The sequence below is a fragment of the Cutaneotrichosporon oleaginosum genome, assembly GCF_008065305.1.
Source record: "Cutaneotrichosporon oleaginosum strain ATCC 20508 chromosome Unknown ATCC20508_contig02, whole genome shotgun sequence".
In the NCBI taxonomy this organism is placed as follows: Eukaryota; Fungi; Basidiomycota; class Tremellomycetes; order Trichosporonales; family Trichosporonaceae; genus Cutaneotrichosporon; species Cutaneotrichosporon oleaginosum.
This window is the reverse complement of record NW_027072171.1, coordinates 1,312,887-1,327,495: the sequence shown is the minus strand read 5'-3', so window position 1 is coordinate 1,327,495 and position 14,609 is coordinate 1,312,887. Positions and strand designations below refer to the sequence as shown.

The 14,609-nt window shown below is 61.7% G+C and overlaps 4 protein-coding genes across 4 annotated transcripts; 3 read left to right on the top strand and 1 right to left on the bottom strand.

The window, feature by feature from the left end:
* Window positions 1-253: 253 nt before the first annotated feature.
* Window positions 254-1,850, top strand: COLE_02225 (uncharacterized protein; the record flags this gene model as incomplete). The annotated part of the gene is made up of 2 exons (XM_018420336.1): window positions 254-344; window positions 379-1,850. The coding sequence occupies 2 exons, from the start codon at window positions 254-256 to the stop codon at window positions 1,848-1,850; spliced, it is 1,563 nt and encodes a 520-aa protein (XP_018279467.1).
* Window positions 1,851-1,944: 94 nt separating this feature from the next.
* COLE_02224 (uncharacterized protein) lies at window positions 1,945-3,066 on the bottom strand (the record flags this gene model as incomplete). The annotated part of the gene is made up of 8 exons (XM_018421319.1): window positions 1,945-2,085; window positions 2,124-2,154; window positions 2,224-2,258; window positions 2,294-2,361; window positions 2,415-2,566; window positions 2,827-2,887; window positions 2,922-2,943; window positions 2,992-3,066. 8 exons carry the CDS (start codon window positions 3,064-3,066, stop codon window positions 1,945-1,947), a joined length of 585 nt encoding a protein of 194 aa, XP_018279468.1.
* Window positions 3,067-6,383: 3,317 nt separating this feature from the next.
* On the top strand, window positions 6,384-7,846 carry COLE_02223 (uncharacterized protein; the record flags this gene model as incomplete). The annotated part of the gene is made up of 3 exons (XM_018426162.1): window positions 6,384-6,749; window positions 6,795-6,918; window positions 6,954-7,846. The coding sequence occupies 3 exons, from the start codon at window positions 6,384-6,386 to the stop codon at window positions 7,844-7,846; spliced, it is 1,383 nt and encodes a 460-aa protein (XP_018279469.1).
* Window positions 7,847-8,562: 716 nt separating this feature from the next.
* COLE_02222 (uncharacterized protein) lies at window positions 8,563-14,342 on the top strand (the record flags this gene model as incomplete). Its single annotated transcript, XM_018427345.2, has 2 exons — window positions 8,563-9,190; window positions 9,223-14,342. The coding sequence occupies 2 exons, from the start codon at window positions 8,563-8,565 to the stop codon at window positions 14,340-14,342; spliced, it is 5,748 nt and encodes a 1,915-aa protein (XP_018279470.1).
* Between the last annotated feature and the right edge of the window lie 267 nt (window positions 14,343-14,609).

Here is a 14,609-nt window from a genome sequence, read left to right as displayed (position 1 = left end):
TCGCGCTGTGCCCATCATCAACACACCCATGGTCAAGAAGCGGCGTACATCAGGGTCGGCGTCGGCGTCGGCGTCCGGGCCGGCGTCACCGCACAAGTCCGCGTCCCCCGTCAAAGCCGAATCTGAGGGCGCGGGCATCGCCGTGCAGCTGCGTAACGGCCTTGGTGGGTTGGGGGAGGAAGCGACCGCCGTGGGGTCGAGCAGAGCTGCGAGCGCGAGCGCGACCCCGGCCCCATCAGGCGAGGAGCGACACATGAAAGCGCCTGTGCCGGCGCCGGGGAGCGGCGACGGCGGCCCTGCCGACGAGTGTTACAGCTACCCCGACCTGCCGATGAACAAGACTGGTGAGTCTCGGCCTCGCGCGCGGCCTGACGCCAGGCTACCGCTACTATGCGTGCACGCTGTCGCCGAACCCCGAAAGAGGACCCACAGGCCCGTTCTACCGCACGATACCAGGCCCGCCGTCGTGCGCGCCGGTCCACATCTCGTGGTTCGACCGCTCCGCCTTCCTCCGCATCTCGCCCGACGCCGCCACCGTCACCACCGACAAGGGGTACCGCTCTGGCCGCGCCAACGTCTCTGTCCGCGAGGGCTCGTGGTACTTCGAAGTAGTGATCGAACGGGGGGACGGCGCGGGCGGCGCCGGCGCAGGTACTGGCGGGGAAGCGGGGAATGCGCACGTCCGCGTCGGATGGGCGCGCCGCGAGGCCAACCTCGACGCGCCGGTCGGCGCGTGCGCATACTCGTACGGCGTGCGCGACGTCGGAGGGGAGAAGGTGCATATATCCCGGCCGAAACCGTATGGGCGGGGCTTCGCGACGGGCGACGTCGTCGGGTGCATGATCACGCTTCCGCCTCGGCCCCCGGTCGAGAGCGAAGACGAGCCAGGCTTCGTCAAGCGCTGGCGTATCCCGGTGCGATACAAGGGCGGGAACTACTTCGAGATGGACGAGTACCCCGTCGCGAAGGAGATGGAGGCGCTCGTGAATCGCGCGGGGGCGCCGGCGCCTGCCGCGCCCGTGGCCGAAGACCACGAGCCGAAGAAGAAGGTCATGAAGGGCGGGGACAAGCCGTCGGCCAAGAGAGCCGACAAGGCGGGTAAACCCGTTGCGCGCGAGCTGCGCACGCTGCCGGGCTCGTCTGTGCGGTTCTTCCTCAACGGCGAGGAGATGGCGGACGCACCAGCTTTCGAGGACCTGTACGACTTCCTGCCCCTCCCGCCAAACGAGGAGCATCGGTACGTTGGTCCGCGCCGGGGCCCCGTGAGCGTCGAGCGCGAGCGCGAGAGCTACCAGTACCACGACGATGGGACGCTGGGATACTTTCCCATGGTGTCGTGCTTTGGGCGCGGCAAGGCGCGCGTCAACTTCGGCCCGACATGGCTCAAGCCGCCCGCCGTGGAGGCGCGGCCGCTGATTGAGCGCTGGGACGAGTTTCGCGCAGAGGAGGTTGTGTATGATGAACGCGAGGAGGCGCGGCTCGCCCAGAGATACAAGGACATGGTGTCGGAGGCTGCACGTCCAAGAGAGCCGAAGCGGCCGGCGAAGAAGAGGCGCAAGACGCCGCACGATGGCGAGACGCCGACGAGCACGCCGCGCATGACCCCCGGAATCACGCCGGCGCCGTCGAGTCCCAAGTTTGCCAGCTCACCCGCAGCGGCCCCCTCAAGTCCGCCGAGCGAGCGAGCGCATAGCGAGGGACCGCAGCGCTTGCACCTCGAACAGCCGCTACTTGATCCCCGCGACCATCACGAGCCGGCGGAGATCAGTCCCGGTGAGGTCAAACCGGAGCCCACCGAGATCAAGATCGAACCAGGCGATGATCCTCATGAAGGTGTATCATGGTCATAGTGTTGTACGATATGCATGGTATAGGGGACCGGGGTAGCGTGTGTCTAATGGGGTATAGGATACGCTCGTATCTCTGGGGTCTGGGAGGTTATGATTAAGACATGGTGGCAAGCTCGGCCTTGCGCTGCGGCGCGGGCTCGCTGTCGTGACCCTTGGCATTCTGCAAAGAGAGGTACGTGTTGAAGAAGAGGTTGACGACGTTGACCATGACGAGGCGGTACTGAAGGGGAACAATCTGGTTGTCAGAAGTGATTGTTGGTACAGGCTACTAACGCTTTGGTTGATGGCCTGGACAGGAATGAAGCTGGTGTCAACACTCCCGCGGGGAGGAGGTGCGCAGGTGTACGACGTTCAGTGCATCCCTGCCACTCACATCGACCAGTTGGTGGTGAGCGTAGGTCGGATGTTCTGGTGTCAGTCTGGCAGATGACGACACGCCTCACCTTCTCCACCTTGTCCTTCGCCGCCGCCAAAGACTTGCCTTCCAGCAGGGTCATGACGGTGTAGAAACCTGGTGTCAGCTGGACGTGGCAGGTGAATAGGGGGAGACGAGGCGGGACTAACAAGAAAGGACAATCGGCGCTGCCACGAACTGATCCAGCCCGACACGGATGGCAGTGCCTTTGATCTTGTTGGTCATGGGGACCTTGTTGAGGACCTGGAACCAGGCGGTCGCCACTGGAGCGTAGAACGCGCCTCCCCATGTGACAGTGCGGCTGGAGGTTGAAGGTGGCAGGATGAGAAATGGTAAACAGCGGGGTGACAACGGAGTAACGGGAGAGCGCACGTGCCGACGCAGGCATGGGCAAGGAACAGATGTAGGTTGGAAGGTTGAGGGTGGAGAATGGTGCGCGTGTCGGTGCAGAGAAGGAAGGTGACGGAGAACGGAGGCCGGTGTCCCGCCATAGTTGAGTGCGTATAATCAAAGGTGAGTCACGCGTTAGCTTATCACAACATCGACATGGTAGATGCTCACCCAGTCCGCGCCCAGTCGTGCTTGTCCCATCCCTTCTTCTCGACGGCTTGTTGCGCGAGCACTGCAAGTCAGTACCACCACGCTAGCAGCTTTACTATCTCCAGCACCAAACAGCACCTGAGCGTCAGCGGCACGGCCATTCTCTACCGGATGTCAGATACGCACGATTGCGGACGCAATGTTGCCGAGAAAGGGCCTGCGGGTCATGAAGCCGCCATAGGAACGGAGGATGGAAGCCATGATGCGATGGAGCAGTGAGCGATGAAGAGAAAGAGAGAGAGAGAGAGAGAGAGAGAGAGAGAGAGAGAGAATGAGAAGACAGAAATGAGGATGCGCGAGATGCAGATGTCATTGTCAAGCTGTCAAGCTGTCAAGCTATGGCAGCATGGCAGACCGAGATCAACAAACCACCCCACGATTTTGCGCTCTTCCCCGCGTCATTCGACGCATCCACAGGCAGTTTAACAGTTCTACAGCGGCATCGGTCTCCCCGCTCCTCGCTACCTCTTTCGCCGCTGCCCTTCCGCCCTTCCGTCGCTTGAGGCCTCGGATCTCACTTCGGCACAACTGCTCATCTCATCTCTCTTTCACGCCGACACAAGCCAGTATGTAGACCGACACTCGTCCCCCATCACCGAAGCGCAGGACACAATCTAGCCCACCTCCCAGTCTGGCAGCTTGGCAGCTGGGGAGTATGGGCAGCATGGGCAGATGGGCAGATGGGCAACAGGTGATGCAGGGCGTATCGCTTGCACCCCCGAGGTATGTGACCCACACACCGCCGTCCGCCGGCCGCCGGGCCGCGAGCCGCCGTTCCTTATTAAATCGCTGGCTCCGTTCGCCGTGTCCAAGCACTGTCTCGAGTCGCGCTCAATCTGAACACACTAGAGCTTTCCACTCCGCAACTCGACTTGGAGCTTGGCAGTCGTCATCTTGAGCAGGACGATGACGAGCAATGGCGGCTTGGCAGATGTCCGCAGCTGAGGCGACCAAGCTGGAACCGCTCGCTTCCACCCATGCACCCGACTTTCCCAACGTCTACGGCCCTATCACACGTCATCATCCTCGACTCTTGTCGACAACTTGTCTTTCCGAACAGAACGCCTTGCACGAGGCGTGAGGCGCGTGAGGCATGCTACACCTGCATACCTTGGGCTGGCACTGGCACTGGATCTGGGGCCCGGCTGCGCGGCTGCGGGCGGGGGAGAGTGAGAACAGGCGAGGAGGAGGGCTGGACTCTTCATGTAGGCCCGACCAGAGCGCCCGCAAGGCACATTAAGAACGGCCTGCGCAATCCTCACAACAAGCATCCATCCGGTACCGAACAACATAACGGCGGTGCAGCAGCACGCACCCGAGGTTTCAGCAGGATTGAGCTCAGTTGTATCCTTCGCTGTGCACTGAGTGTCCTACGCAACCACAAGAGCGATGTGAAGAGATGCCAGACACCGAGATGGTAAGCTTTGGGAGACCAAGAACAGAGCCGTGACGCGTGTGGCGCGCGGAGAGGACATCCTTCGGCCTCCGGGACTCTTGCCCCGGCTTCAGGGTCAGGGTTAGAAGGCTAAAATTGGACCCTGTTGAACCATTTGTATTATGCAATGATAATGGAGCTATAGGGTTATTAGAGAGAGAATTGAAGGGGCCTTCGTCACCTCTCACCCGTCACTCACCATCACCGAACACGCCTTCCTCCCCATCCCATCTCGTCTCATCTCCTCTCTTCTCATCTCTCATTTATCCTTCACGCTCTCTTTCCTCTCGTCCCTCTCGATATCTTCTTCAAGAGTCTCCTCTTTGTTGCGCGGACACGCGCTGGACGATCGCACAAGTGGTTGATCGCGACATTGAAGCGGAGCGATCTGTGCGCGCCGAGCAACCCTACGCGCATCGTTTCGGACGTCTTTGCACCCAGACTGGGCGACACTAGATCCCATCGGATCCCCACACCTCCCCATCTCTCAACCCCGCCCCCGCCCCAGCCCTGTCGTCGTGCTCGTCACGTTGGGTGACGCCGGCCCTTCCACTCCGCTTTCCACTCTCCGCTGGAACCCATCGACCACCGGCCACCGGGTGGCTTGAGTACAGTAGAATCGCGGGCCCCAAGCACACCGTGCACTCCTTCCGATCACACCTCGCCTCCACCCTAGCCGCGACGCCTCTTACCACCCTCAGCACTGTAGACAACGATGGCGCCGACGCCTGCCGCTTGATTCTACCCCACCAGATTCATCTCGACATCAGTACTCCAGACTTCACCTCAAAACTCACCGCCCATCTGAATCTCAATCCTTCCCGTTTGTCGCGTTCACTGGACACCCATCTTCACACTCAAGTCAACTGGCGCCGAGCCGTCGGGCAACGGTCTGCCGTCCTTGTCCTCCGCACGCCCCAGTGACAGGTTCCGCGCACCTTCACTTTTGGCCTGGGATTTCACCAGCTTCTCACACGCCACATCTCGACGTCGTCCCACACTCCCACCCATAAACACTTCGGCCACTCGCTCAGCCTTCTGATCCAGCCGCCGTCTGCCTCCATTGGCCTCGGCGCGTCCTGGACACCCCTTTTCCTTTCCACCTCCCTCTCCACTTGCCACCTCGCCCAGCATGATGGCGAATCCCTCTGCGCTCCTCCTGGCGCCTCCAATCAAGGCGCCGTCAATGAGGAGCGGAACATCCACACCTCAACCTCCTCCACGGTCTGCCCCAGGAATAAGCCTTCCTCAGTCCAACGCCAAAGCTCTCAGCAGCCGCTTGCGCCATCTTGTGGACAATCCTTCGCGCACAGCGACATTCGCAGTCAATGTCACAATCCACGAGCTTAGCAATATCCCTCAACTGAACGGCAAGTTTGCTTGTCGGTGGAAATTTCGTGGTCACAAGCCCAGTAACGGCGACCGACTTCTCGAGAATCCTGAGCAGCGGATGCCGATCCCCTCTACGCGAAACGTCGTCAATCCCGCTCTGCGACATTCGAGTAGCATGATGTCTCTTCGCACACCGCATCCTCGCACCCCACAGCAGGCAGGGTCCGGAGCGTCGACGCCCTCTCTGCAGTCGGCCAGCGCGAAGCAGCGCTCGTTGAACGTCCTCGCACCGAGCGTGCCTTCTCCTTTTCCCATCCGCCCCCACTCTCAGCACACTTTACCTGCCTCTGTCGTCTCCCGGTCGGCCAAGTCGTCGACTTCACTTCCTCCCTCTGATAACAGTGCGATGGGCTCCGGGGCAACTGGCATTACCAGCTCCGCATCCACGTCTTCTGTTGCGCTCGACGATGCTGCCGAGCTTGACAACATTCAAGACGACGCTGGGTCACAGCCGCCATCCTCAACCCAGTCATCATACTCTCTCAATACCGCAATCACCAAACCGGGAGGACTGCCAGTACCAGGCGCACCGACCCGCCCACGCTCCTCATCTCGCTCGGGGACGGCCCCCCCGTCCTTTATTTCAGACGATCACCCATCTGCCTTCCCCTCTCGGGCGGCCAGCGTTTACTCGGTGGGGTCGACCGGGCCTCCCGCGTCCATCGACTCTGGCGCTCCATCAAACGCCCACATGCCAGACTCAACCGAGAGGAGGGGCATGACACCCATCGAGAAGATCCATGCACACACTGTGCAGTGGGAGTACGAGGTGCAATACGTGATCCGCATCCCCTTGGGGAAGCCTGTACCGGTGGCCAACAAGGGGCGGGCCGGCCAGTCCTCGCCAACTGGTCGCAATCGCACTTTGCCCATTCTCGGGGAGGGCCCTATGAGTCATTCCGGCCTGAAGCTGGAAATTGAGGAGCTGCACGATGGCAACGACGCCCACCCTCGGCCGTTTGGGTATGTCAACATCGACCTCGCACCTTTTGCCGAGCTGGGCCCGACTGCGCGAAAGTTTCTGCTCAAGGACAGCAAGACGAACGCGACTATTCGAGTGAGTAGCAGCCTTCACTGCCGCTTTGAAACGTTTTAACATCAGATCTCCATCGACATGCGCTTCATCGGCGGGCAACAGCACTGGGTGACGCCACAGTTGATTGAAGGCCACTTTGTCAACGACATTTCGCAGCTCACTGGTGATGATGGCAACTTGTTCAAAGAACGTGAGTTCAGCTCGACATACTAGGCTGACAAACAGTGCAGCTGCTCCCCACAGTGTCGCGGTCGTCCGACTCCGCAACTTCCTCATCAATGTCAGGGCGACCATCGACTCGTTCGGCAACCTCCGAGATCAGTTTGACGCGCCCTGTGTCGAACGCGAACGCTGTTGCATCGCAGCAAGCCAAGAATCGCTACAAGTCTTACGAGCACCACTTGAAGCCAGAGGCTCGGGCCGCTCGCCGTGACGACTCCATTCTGGGCGATGCGCACTCGCGTAGACTCCCTCCCAGTTCAACTTTCGGCATGTCCGAGACAGTGTCCACCATGGCGTCGACATGGACGGAGATGAGCTCTGCGTCAACCCGGGCAATATTAGCCACACAACCTTTGCACATGTCGCCCACTTCTTCCCCCATGGCAGAGCGGCCACCCGGGGGGTTCTTCGACGCGATCCCCGGCCGCGATGTCGCCTTGGAGTCGCCGGCGGCATTCATGCAAGAGATGAACATGACCGAAGAGCCACTTTCACCCAACGAGGTCTCGCTCACATCTCCCATCCTGCCTCCCCTCTCGCCCGACCAGTCCCCCCCTTCCATGGGCTTGTCGAAACATGCGAGACACCACAGCAGCCACAGACAATTCTTGCGGGACCAGCGAGGCCATTCAGATGACCTCCAACCCGATCTGGTGATTGAGCATGTCTTCAATCCGAGGGCAGCCGAAGAGGTGGGCCCTTTCACCTTTGTGCCGAACGAAGAGGATGAAGACATGCTGTTCGAGGACGAGCTCGACGGCTTACAACTTGAGGCTGAGCCCGAGATCCCGGTCCATCACCGTCGATGGTCCAGGATTCGCCGGCGCGTTATCAGTTCGACTCACCGTGGACGTACGACATTGGAAACGGGGGCCGTGCCGAGCACTGTTTATTAGATTTGGATAGCATTTCTCCAGAGAGTTCGCGGTTGTATAGCACAGCACTTGTATGCATGTAAAGACTTAACAGCCGTCCAGACGTGCAAGGCACAAACAACCATGCTCTTCTTGTTCATGAACGCAAAGCTGTGCTGACCAGTCGCTGCGGTCATTGCCCGATGCAACTACTAAACTTCCAAACGGTTGAAGCGGTTTGGGAAGTGTGGAGACTATTTGCTCTGTTGCACGCATGCATGCATGCATGCATGCATGCATGTCCTCTGAACCCAGGTGGTGTTTTGGAGCTGTGCTGCTTGACAACGGTGGGAAGAGTGGGAGGGGAAGCGAGAGCAGAGCGTGAGCGTGAGCGTGGGATGAGCCAAGTTGCAGGGCGAGGATGACGGCAGAGAGCGGAAGACGGCAGGAGTACAGGAGTATAGCAATATATCGGACGCGGTAATGACGCATCCACAAGAGATTACCACCCCTTCTTTCCAAGCTTCATAGCATGGCCTCCGCAGTTGTTCGGTAACTCGACATCTTCATCTTCATCTTCATCTCCATCTCCATCTCCCCCTTGCAATCTGGATCACAATCTCCATCGCTTCATACAATCTCTCCACCGGCAGCCAACTCTACTCCATTCCCATCTCATCCCTACTCCACACGACCACCTGCGCCGCCTGCTCCCCTGCGCTTGAACCCATGTGTACCCACCCTCGGCGCTAAAAGCGATGAACCCAGACGGTGAGGGCAGCCGTCCACGGGGTGCGCAAACCCCTTCCCGCCGCAAGCCCAAGAAGAAGCCCCGTCCAATTCCAGAGCCCTACATCGTCACCGCGCCTCCGAGCGCCCTGCGCGCCGCGGCGCCCGACGATGCCGGCCTCGTTCTCCCCTCCACTTATCTCCAGAGCATGCGCAATGCCCCTGCCTCGAGCAGCGGGAGGCCAAGCTATGCGGCCAACTTCATCTCCCCGCCGACCATCATGGCGACCCCGCAAGCTCCGAGACCCCCGCCCTCCCCAGGCCCGTCGCGGGGCTACGCGGCCAACCTCCTCTCGCCGCCGGCGATCATGCCTGGCGGCCGCGCAGGCGAGCCGCTCCAACAGGGGCAGGGGCGATCGACGCCCCAGCGTGGGCGTCTCGGATCGCATGCCCACGCTAGCCAGGCAAATCTACGCCCCGCCAGTCCCAATCTTCACCCAGAAAGGCCGACCACGCCAACGCGCCGGCCCAGGCGCCGCGTCGTTCAGGAGTCAATCCGACGGCGACAACGTTCTGACACCGTCAATTCGGTAGAGGAGGGGCGCGCGATCGGCCTCGCGCGCGGCGCGAGCATGAGGAGGGTCAACCTCTGGGACGGTAGGCTGTGTGACGGAGCAGGCTGATATCAGACCTTCCCTCTGAGGATGTGCAGGGCTTCGATCCGCCGCCACCATTTCCGTTTCCGACTGCATCTAATGTACGCTCGCCACCAACTTTTGATGGCCTGCCACCCATTCCGGACTCGCCCCCACCTTCCTTCGATGTTGCTCTCGCCGGGCCTCACGATGCGTCGGCCCAGCCAGCACCCAGACCCCCATCACCTCTCGCCCATCACCCAGCACCCGCAGGCATCCCAGCTGCGACATCCTCTACACCATCACACTTACCTCCAGAACCTCCTGCAGCCACAGGGTCAGCCTCGCGGCGCACTCTCCCCACGCCACCAGAAGTCGCCACCCCGTCATCGGAACACTCGTCAAGTTCTGATGAGGTAGAGGCGGACGACCGCGCGGATCGCCGCCAGTGGAACGCCGACATCCTCGCCGGGTATACCCTCGCCGAGCGAGTGGCGCGCGAAGCTGCGCGCTTGGAGGCACGCACGCCACGGCTCGACTCACCGCGAAACGAGGCTGATGCGCGACGGCGGGAGGCTGACGAGGAGCGGAGGCGTGAGGAGGAACAGCGAGAAGAGGAGAGGCGGAGAGAGGAAGGAAGACGGAGAGATGAGGAAAGGCGACGAGAGGAGGAGAGGAGACAAGAGGAAAGACGGAGGAGGGACGAAGAGGAGCGCAGGAGACAAGAGGATGCGCGAAGAGCTGCAGCTGAGATGGCTGAGCGCGAAACGCGTGAGGCTGATGCATGGCGGGCAGCGGAAGAAGCGGCCCGTAGGGAAGCGGAGGCCGTCGCGCGACGTGCTGAAGCTGAAGCGATACGTCAAGCAGAAGCAGAGGCCCAACGACGGCGACAAGAGGATATTGCCCGACAACGCAGGCAAGATGAGGAGGCTGCACGCCTTCGCCGGCGGCAAGAAGAGGATGATGCACGCCGAGCAGCTATGGCGGAGGAGGAGCGACGCGCCGCAATAGCAGCGACACTACGGCAGGCACAGGATGAGGCTCGACAGCGCGTCCTCCGAGCGGAGGAGGAGTTACGGCGGATCGCAGCTCATGAAGCAGCAGCGCGGGACAAACAGGAGGCCGAAGCGAAGGCTCGGCGTGCTGAGACAGCCGCGGCGGCCACACGACGACACGAGGTTGATGCGGCATTGCGCGAGGTTGCTAATACTCACCCTGTATCTGCGCCCGACTTTGACGCGGCCCGACACGAGGTGATGCAACGGCTTGGCGGTCGAGAGACTCCACGAGCGGAGATCGTCGCAGCTGCCAAGGAGGCGTTGACGAAGAAAGCACGCCTCGCCACTACGCAGCCAGAAGAGGGACTCCAGCCAACTCTGCCAGCGCAATGGTTCCATGGTGGCCTGATACGCAGCGAGGAGCCTGGTGTGGTGTACGACCTCGTACCCGCAGCTAGACCCAAATCGAGGTCCCCAGGCCATCCTGCAGCGAATCCGCCCATCACGACCACGCCACCACGCTCGGCGAGCACATCTCCGCGCGCCCTGGTCACGCCCACACGGCCGCTCTTCTCCTCTCCGGCCCAACCCTACACGCATCGTGTTCAGCCGTCGACCGAGATGCTTGAGAGTCCACCTCATAGCCAACGACCCAAGGAGGAGGGGCTGGCGCTCAGCGGCCTCGCGATGCCGAACCAGAGCGGTCATATCCCCCAGCAGGACCACCCTCCGTCCCTGCCGTCCCGCCCGCCAGAGGAGTACGTGAGCGAGTACCGCCCGCCCGTGGAGCCGACGCGCCTCAGCTCAACAGAGGCGGTGGCACCACCGGGACCGACTGAGTCGCCAAGACCTATCTTCACTCCCGTACTCTCAACCGCTCCGTCTGCCTTTTCGTCGTCCCCCGCCTCCCCATCTCTGGATGGCTATCCCAGAAGACGTACGACATCTTCATCCAGCTCGGGTCCACGACCGCAGATACAGTCTCGCTCCAGCTCCGGCTCGGCGGCGGTAAAGAGTGGGCGTCGACTGAGCGGGCCACGCTCTCAGCCGTCCCAGGAGAGAGTGCCTAGTATCCCACCGGTGCATGCCGCGTCGATGTCGCCGGCACTGCGTGCCGCCTCAACAGGAGCGTCGTCTTTGGACGTCATAGTTGCATCAGGGCCGCCGTCTCGAGTGACAACTCCTGTCCCGCCCCTGGCCGGGCAGCGAAGCGCGACCGCTCAGGAGGCCTCACCGGCTGCCGCATCGACAGCTATATCATCTTCCCGGGCGGACTCAGCTCCTGCACCTAGAGCTTCCTCTACGGCGGAGTCGGCCACCTCTCCTCGCCCTTATGAACGCAGACCTACGCAATCGCGGCGACAGAGCAGCATCGTCTCAACAGACAGTCACACGACACGCTCACGCTCAAGCTCAGTCTCCGGCCCCCGCGCCATGCCCAAGTCATGTAAGTCGTCTGGCTCCGACTCGATGACGAACAATATACCTCCTGTCCCTGCCATTCCGCCACAGCACACAACAGAATCAGGAGCGGCAGCAGCGCTTCAGGCGTATAAATTCCCTGCAGAACAGACAGAGCAGGCCCCGCAAACTCGCCATCCGCGCCTCCAACTTGGTTCGGAAGCAAACGTCTCTTCGCGACATGAAACGTCGCCAATACGGCCGCCAAAGCGGAGCGACAGCCTCTCAGCGTCGGACACATCGGGACACCTGCGCCGGTCATCCCAACCGTCGGGATGGATGCCGTCCAGGTCCCCTGGGCACAGGGCTCAGAGTAATCCTTCGCTCGACAGCCGCAGCACGTCCACTGTGCCGCCGCTGTCCTCTTCGTCGTCGCGCACGCAGTCGCCTGTCGTGTCGGTGTCACAAACGCCGCCTCTTCTGCAGCGTATGGAGCATGCGCACGCTCACACCAACAGTGATGAGGTGGGGCCACCAGTACCGCCGAAGGACGAGACATCCGTTGGCAATGGAAGACCCACTGCGAGCGCTCTCAGCTCCGCCCCAGGCGTGACGCACCAAAGTCAGTCTCAGTATGTGCGGAGAGAGACCAATGAACCGCGGGAAGAGTCGGGGCACTTCCAACGCCTGTCCGTTGCGCTGGGCCGTGACTCGCGCTACGACCTGCTCAAGCATGTGCTTGGCCCGACGGACGAGCAAGGGAGGGCATCTCAACGCAACCAAGCACCCCCTCATGCTGCTAGTGCGGAGATTCTGCAGGAGCTCGACCCGCTCGTGGACAAGGGGAAGCGCCCAGCGAACGGCGAGCGGCCCATGACCCAGGAGCTCAGCGGGCTCATGGCGTCGTCGTCGGCCCTCCTTGCTTTCCTAGAGGAGGGCGCAGAGTCGTCGTCGCAGGCTGCAGCGAAGGGACAAGCTCGCCGCGCTCTGGCAGCAGAGCTGGAGCAACAGCACGAGATCGAGCGCCGCATTCACGAGCGTTCAGCCCCAGACTTGGGCCTGGACCACGCAATCGCGCTGGCGCTGCAGGAGGCAGACCACCCGAATACTGTCAATGATGAGGCGCTCGCTGCCGCGCTGCAGGCGGATTCGGAGCAATCGCGCGAGCCGCAGGCCGCCCCACAGCCGCGGTGGAAGGAAGATTGGCCAACCCTCCCGTCCAAGGGCAAGGAGCGTGCACCGCCCCCTAAGCCGAAGCGTCCCCCTCCTCCGCCGCCGCCTCGTCACATGCAAGATGCTTCGGCCTCGGTCCAGAAGTCGTCTTTGGAGACAGGGAACGGTGGCGCTCTGCCCGAACCAGTCCAGTCAGAGCGCGAGCGTGTCCCGCCTCACAAGCGCGACACTCAGTACATGATCGCATCGTTCCCTATCCCCCCTGTGCCGAGCGGCTCAAACGTCCCGACACCACCAGCACCCCAGCTTCCGCCGATAACGCCGTCGCGCCCACTAAGCCAGTTTCCGCCAGCCCGACCGGAGAGCCAGTTTATCATCCCCTCAGATGCTCCGCCGCTCCCGAGCCAGCCTGTGCCGCCACTTCCAGCGCAGCTACCGACGCCAGTCGCTGCACAAGTGCCATGGCCGATGACCTTCACTCACCCGGCTCGACCTGCTTCCCGTCCCGTGCCTCCCCCGCCGCCGTCGGCACTCGCAAGTCGCCGCCCGCCACCTCCCCCGCCCGCGCGCCAGGGAGCAGAACAAGATCCCCCACAACCTCAAATCGCCCCCCTCATCGAGCTTGACGACAAGGCTATTTCGCAGAGGCCCTCGCATCTCCGCCACCAACCGCTGCATTCCATCTCCTCGTCGTCGTCCTCCCTCCTCGATGACCCGAGGCAGGATCAGGAGGTTAACGGTCCGGTGCTAGCGCCACTGCACGCTGCACATCGCCCTCGACCACGTGGACGCCGTGACCCTCCGCCCGTTCCGCCGCGGCCGTGGGCGCGGGTGGTTGGGGAGGAGTCATCGACGCAGGAGATGTCCACAGGTCCCGCCGTCACCTCTCGCCCTGAGGCCGAACAGGATTCACGACGCGGCTCTACTGCAGAGACTCACTTGCAAAGGAATTCCACTGCCGACCCCGATGCCCATCACACCTCCGCTGCCGCCGACCAGGGCCACAACCGCCTTAGTGTTCACCGGCCTTCCCTGCTCCGCACTGGATCGTCATCTTCGAGCATGTTTGCCGGCCTCAGACTGGACGCTCACGGTCGTCTCATCGAAGAGGACCGCCCTACCTCGAGACTCGCCGAGAATGCCGCGCCCCCCGCTGCGCAATCTGAATCCTCAGAAACTCGACGCGTCTCTGAGCCGTGGCTCGATGTTACCGACGTGGAGCTATACGCATCGCGTGTGATAGACGGTGCAAACGAGTACGAGGGTTTGAACCACATCATCGATTTCCTTGGGCCTGCTAAGGAGCCTGGCGCGACGCCTGATGAGCTCGCCACCCTGGTACCCGCGCCCGTGGTCGTGGATAGCCGTCGGGTCAACGCTGCTGGTAAAGTCAAGATCAAGCTGAGCGTGCTAGGTGTGCGGGTAACCAACTGCCCCGTCTGCCTCGCACAGTATCGCGGGGATGATGCGGCTGTCCTCCTTCCCTGTGGTCATATATCGCACGAGAGCTGCGCGCGGAGGTGGCTGAGGGAGAGTAACGCGTGCATGGTATGCCGAAAGAGGTTGATCGACGACGGCGGGTCTGGATCACGACAGGCATAGGGCATGTGCCAGGCAAGGCACGGTTATAATGAGTGTACCATTGTATAATTATTGCATGTACGCATAGTTGAGACAAGAGTGGAGCCCATAAACAGGAGACGGGCACTTTTTGCCGTACACGGGTGGTATTACCCCCACAGCAGAAGCACTGGTCTTGTTGTGGAAACGATTGGGGAACACCGCCTTGATCGCTGTGATCCACCGTCCCTGATCGTCGTGTATGAGATTCCGAGACAGGAGCCGTGTTCTGGTCGTAGAACATGAAGT